We start from the raw sequence: 5,190 nt of genomic DNA, 5'->3' as shown, positions 1-5,190 counted from the left end.
GCTCTATTGTCTATTGAAATTGTTTTGAACTGACTATGGCTGCCAACCAATACCAACACAAAAGATTACTAGTGAGCTCTCACCAGCGTCTTGCTTCGGAGACCGCACACTGAAAATCCCGAAGAGGATGTGACACACTATATGGCAACACTGATATAATGGCACTACCGCGTCACCTGGGGAGGGGGAAAAAAGAAAAATACAATCAAAACCTTAAACAACACAAAATTAGGAAGTGTTATGTAGCTCGCAGCTGTTCCAACAATTCATTTCACTTTCTGATAGATCATTGTTTTATTAACCTAATGTACTTAGAAATGTTCAGCATTTAAAATAATACGGAGATATTACTTATTATTCTATTTGATATCAAGTGTATAACAATTATTACTTTTACGATACTAACAATGTTCATAGAATATTAGTGTTTTGAAATTTATCCATAAAAATGGCAGGAGTTACTAATCATGCACAGATAGGAATTAATGAAACACCCATTACATCTGCGCTGGAGAAAGGAGATTTCAGCACAGCAGAGAATCTCATTCGAGAAAACACAGAGCCTGGCTATCTGGATGAAGGTACTCTGTAAATACGTACATTGCACATAGTGTCTCATACATAGGAGTTAGGACTATACACATATTGTCTTATTGTATGCTCTACTGCATAAAAAAAAGGGAGAACTGCATCCAGAGAGTTCTGTCGTATTTTGATTATTAAACAACTACCATCCTTTTCTCTTAAGATGTTTCTGTTGTAATTGTATTGTATTTGTAATCCAGGTGCCTTTGAAGCCATACCATTATCTCTAGTTTTGTCGAGCGCGGCTGAACTGAGAGAATTTCCACGACATTTGCGTCTCGCAAGGTTGTTAGTGGAGAGTGGAGCCAATCCCAACCTGCGTATACCACATGTGGAATGGCAGGCTAGTCCGAGTCCCATGGAGAATCTCTGGGAATTGTACAAGCTAGCCATTGACCAGCTCTCCGGTTCAAGAACTAATGGGTGAGTACCAGGCTAATTTTGTTTTGCTAATATCAGAGTTTTCACATGAGAAATGAAATCCATTTATTTGTTTCAGTTCCGAGCTGGATGATCTCGTAGATCCTCTATTCACAATTGGATTGCATGATGAGACTCAGTTAACACTCCATCAATTACTGGATCAGGTTCTAGAACTTCTGGATGTCTTTTTAGGTAAATATTTATGTAGCTATTTTATCTAGAAATTGTAAAAATGTAAAATTTCACTTCGTTACTAACATTAAACTTTGGATTAATTTTAGTCAGTATGAATCCCATGGAGCTTATCATCAAATGACAGAATAATTTATGAATTGGTTTCAGCCTGTGGAGGAGATCCCAATGTGACAACTACAATGGCAAACTCTACTTTGTACCATATCGTGATGGCGGACCTGGATCTTCAAAAAGAGGTGGTGATGAAACTACATGAGGCAGGTACGATGCGTAGATAGTGAGAGCTAGTAAAGTGTGCTCCAACCCCTCCAATGCACTCATGCTGGTATTTTTTTGCAGGAGGAGACCTGGATCGGCGGAATGTGCATGGCACCACAGCACTCATGGACCTTGTCACCTACTCACATGGCGACCAGGCACTTGACATACTAAATCTCATCTGGCAGAGGAAACCACAAGTCAGTAGTACAGCTTGCTGATTTCATAACTCAAATGCATTGCATGTATCCCTAACACTTAAGAGTCACCTGCTTGGGATAAATAATATACAACATGTGTAGGTTGGGGATGTGATTTGTTGCTGATCAGCATTCATTGAGGTTTGGAGCTGAAACTCTTGACAGTATGTATCAGCTATTCATTTCTTAATTTTAAAGATTTGCATTAAATTTGAATGAAGGCAATTTTTTTCTTTCATGTTTACTAAATCTGTGATGTTTACAGAAAAGCTGAGAGAAATTTTCTGCTTGTAATAAAATCAGTAGTCCTACATTTCTTAAAGAAACGATAAATTAAAAGTTAGGGTCAGGACAGTACAGTTTGGAAAAAACCTAGGTTTAGAGTCTACTAACCACAAAAATAGCAAGGCGCCTTGTTGTTTGACCATAGAAAAAGTTACATTTGGTTGAATGGTTGCTAATGCAGTCAGATATGGTCACTTAGACCTTCCCAGACTCTGTTACTCTGACATATTGGATTTAATTTCTGAGGTAAGGGGCTCTTGTAAAGCAAGGTTATGCCTTATAATATAATGATAACTAAGTGGGGCCAGCTAGTTTGTTTGTTGAGCACAGGATTGCAAAATTGTGCAAGTATGAACCATCAATTTTGGTTGGCCCCATTATAGCTTTTTTTCCATTGGTGAGAAACAGCCAGTAAATTTTGCATAAACCCTTTACATTCAGTAACAGGCGTCTTTTATGTGCCATAAATCTATGTTACGGGACTCCCACCTTTACTTCCTTTATGCCAGGAGCTAAGAATTCATTCTTGGCATGATTTGAAACCCCCCCCCCTCCCCCAAATCTCTCGTCTAATGATAAGTGTGGTAATCTTTTGAGCATTGTGGCGTAGGTTCCTGGTTGAAGATGGGTCCAATGAGAAATTATCTCCATTATCCAGGCACAGCTTCAACTAGTGACACTGTATTTGTATCAGTCAGTTATGCTAATTTTATCTCTACCACTGATCAGGTGCTGTCACTGCATGATGTGAACTGCTCAAATGAGTCAGCATTGTGGCGAGCCATGTTTGCTGGATCTCCCAGTGTGGCCAGGGAGCTGCTTCACCGTGGGGCAAGCCCCTCTGATCGGGCTTTTGTTACAACTACTGCGTGTGCTCGCAAGAAGCCTTGGGACAGGCCCGAAAACCTGAACATGTCTTCCTTTGGAGTCTCGGCCATCCTGGCACCTTTGCTGCAGGACTCTGCCCCCTATGTGAGACACATGGCTGCTTGCACTGCTTCTGGCGTCAGTGACGCCAATGAGAAGCCTCAGCCTTTCCACGTGTCTCTTTTGGAAAAAGTAATCTCATGCTCCATATCTCCGGTCGTGGACTGCACAGCTGCATCTGACTGCTTCCCACCCAAAGTGCTGGACGAGATCCAAGTCTTGTGCACGCATGAGACAGCATTTCCATTCAACTCGCTGCTGACATTGGCTATGCGGCCACAGGATGTTGCTTTGCTTATGTTTGGGAAGCTGAGTGCTGGACTGCAGCAGCTGTGTGTGAATAGAATACTGGAATATGTATTCTTTACGCAGAACCCTCGTAAGTATGCCCTATCTGAGCGGCAGGAGTCTCTTATAAGAGTTGATTAGAGAAACAAAATCACAGAACTCTTAAATCAATGATAGGCTTTCATTATAGGAACTGGCAATGTAATGTAAAAGTGTTTCATTTACACTGTTTTTTTTTTTTTGACATAGTCTCGCTGACAATTGTGCTGTTTCTGACATTATGTATTCGTTGTTCATCTCAAGTCATTACAAAAAGTATTCCTGGTGTTGAAGACACTTTGAGTTACTATCACACGTGAAATAGTGTCCCGAAAGAACGAAATGAAAGTTGCTGAGTCAAAAACTTGAATAATTTTCAGTGCAATCTTGTATCAAGTTCAATGTTTGCTGTGCTCTTTAAGATTGGGCAGTGTTATTACCATGTAAAGGAACCAGACTCTTCTCTTAATGCTTTTAGTATTGCATAATAATTATCTTAGTTAACAGTTCATTCAAACTGTAGAAAATCCAGTAATAGTAACACATCTGGGGAGTTCCAAAAGACATCATTACTGTTCCAGTACAGCTCATTTTAAACTTCTTTATCTTCGGTAAAATGGCATATTCCTCTCGTATTGTTGCTCTTTTACTGATAGGAATGAATTGATGATGATTCATTACAAGTATTAATTCAGATCAGAAATGATACTAATCGATGTCAGTTGATGACATTCAGTTTGCGTTTAATTGCTCACCTTCCCACTGAGAACCAGTTTTCCATGCGTGTGTCATTGTCATCATGTTGAACATCTCCTGTAGTACATAGAATTCAAATAACGTTAAAACTATGTATCACTTATGTCAGAAACAACTGAGCTTCCAAAAATTTCATGTTTTGATTTATAAAGTGTGTAACTTCTTTTTTGTGATCTTATGTAGCATACCTGACTGGGAATACTTATGCTTCTTGTGTGCACAGGTACATCCAGGAATCTGATAAACAGACTGAAGCAAGTGGAATCGGACGTAGAGAGTCCATTGGATGACGACTGTCAAGAGCTGGATTCAGTGATGGCACTCAATGCATCCTGCATACAACGCCTTGTAACACTGCTGAAGCTACCACCCTCATTAGTGCCCCGTTTTGAGATTGCAGCTGCTCGTCTGCAGCTGGGGGCTACACTCTACACCTTCGAGAGCAGTGTGTGTGTACAAGGCTGCGATGCTGACTCAGATGAGACATCATGGGACCCATTTATGGACGATGATTTCGAAGATGACATTTATAATGATGACGATGATTTTGATGAAGAAGACTTTGGCAGTGACGAGTTTGCGTTCAGCTCGGAGATGATAGAGGAAGAGGAAATAGAAGAAGAGGAAAACGAACAGGAGAGTGATGCAGACGAATGGAAGACTGATGAAGAGTGGAAAATAGATGAAGATAATAACAGTGATGAAATGGAACAGGTCGACAAATCAGACAAGTCATCGGTGTCAGAGGTAGAGGTGGAGGTAGATTCAGGGGAGAGTGTGCCTAGTGATATCTGCAGAGAAGAATATGAAGCATTCAGCAGGGAGGCTAGTGATGACACTGCGTCATCAGATGATGCAATGTGCGACTAAGTGCTATTGTTGAAGTGATAACTCAAAGGCTGTGATTTCAGTATTGTATTCTTTGTTAATAGAAATTGTCTGAGTTGCAATAAAAAAAGTAATATAAATCTGAAGTGGCATTTCAATTCTAAACCTTCTGCATGTTTAAAATTACCGAGTACAGTATAAATATGCCAAATCAGACCAAAGGACTTTGTTTTACATTTATGTTTCAGAATATACGAAAGTACAGCTCAGTTCAGATTGATGATGCTCAAAGATCAATGCGCTGTAGTGTAACAGTCAAAATCACTTTTTGGAGTAAAAATTCGTCAGTCGTCCTTTGGTTAGCATGTGGGATATCACGATATCAGGAAGTTGATACGAAAATATG

At 39.9% G+C, this 5,190-nt stretch overlaps 1 protein-coding gene across 1 annotated transcript; it reads left to right on the top strand.

Annotated features, from left to right (window-relative positions):
• Positions 1 to 155: 155 nt before the first annotated feature.
• Positions 156 to 4,930, top strand: LOC138699690 (uncharacterized). Its single transcript, XM_069825759.1, has 7 exons — positions 156 to 581; positions 786 to 1,008; positions 1,085 to 1,200; positions 1,351 to 1,464; positions 1,543 to 1,661; positions 2,676 to 3,252; positions 4,180 to 4,930. Exons 1-7 carry the CDS (start codon positions 449 to 451, stop codon positions 4,824 to 4,826), a joined length of 1,929 nt encoding a protein of 642 aa, XP_069681860.1. The 5' UTR covers positions 156 to 448; the 3' UTR covers positions 4,827 to 4,930.
• Positions 4,931 to 5,190: the final 260 nt, after the last annotated feature.

This window comes from Periplaneta americana, chromosome 5 (genome assembly GCF_040183065.1).
Source record: "Periplaneta americana isolate PAMFEO1 chromosome 5, P.americana_PAMFEO1_priV1, whole genome shotgun sequence".
Lineage (NCBI taxonomy): Eukaryota > Metazoa > Arthropoda > Insecta > Blattodea > Blattidae > Periplaneta > Periplaneta americana.
The sequence above is the reverse complement of the archived record's forward strand: the minus strand, read 5'-3'. Positions and strand labels throughout refer to the sequence as shown.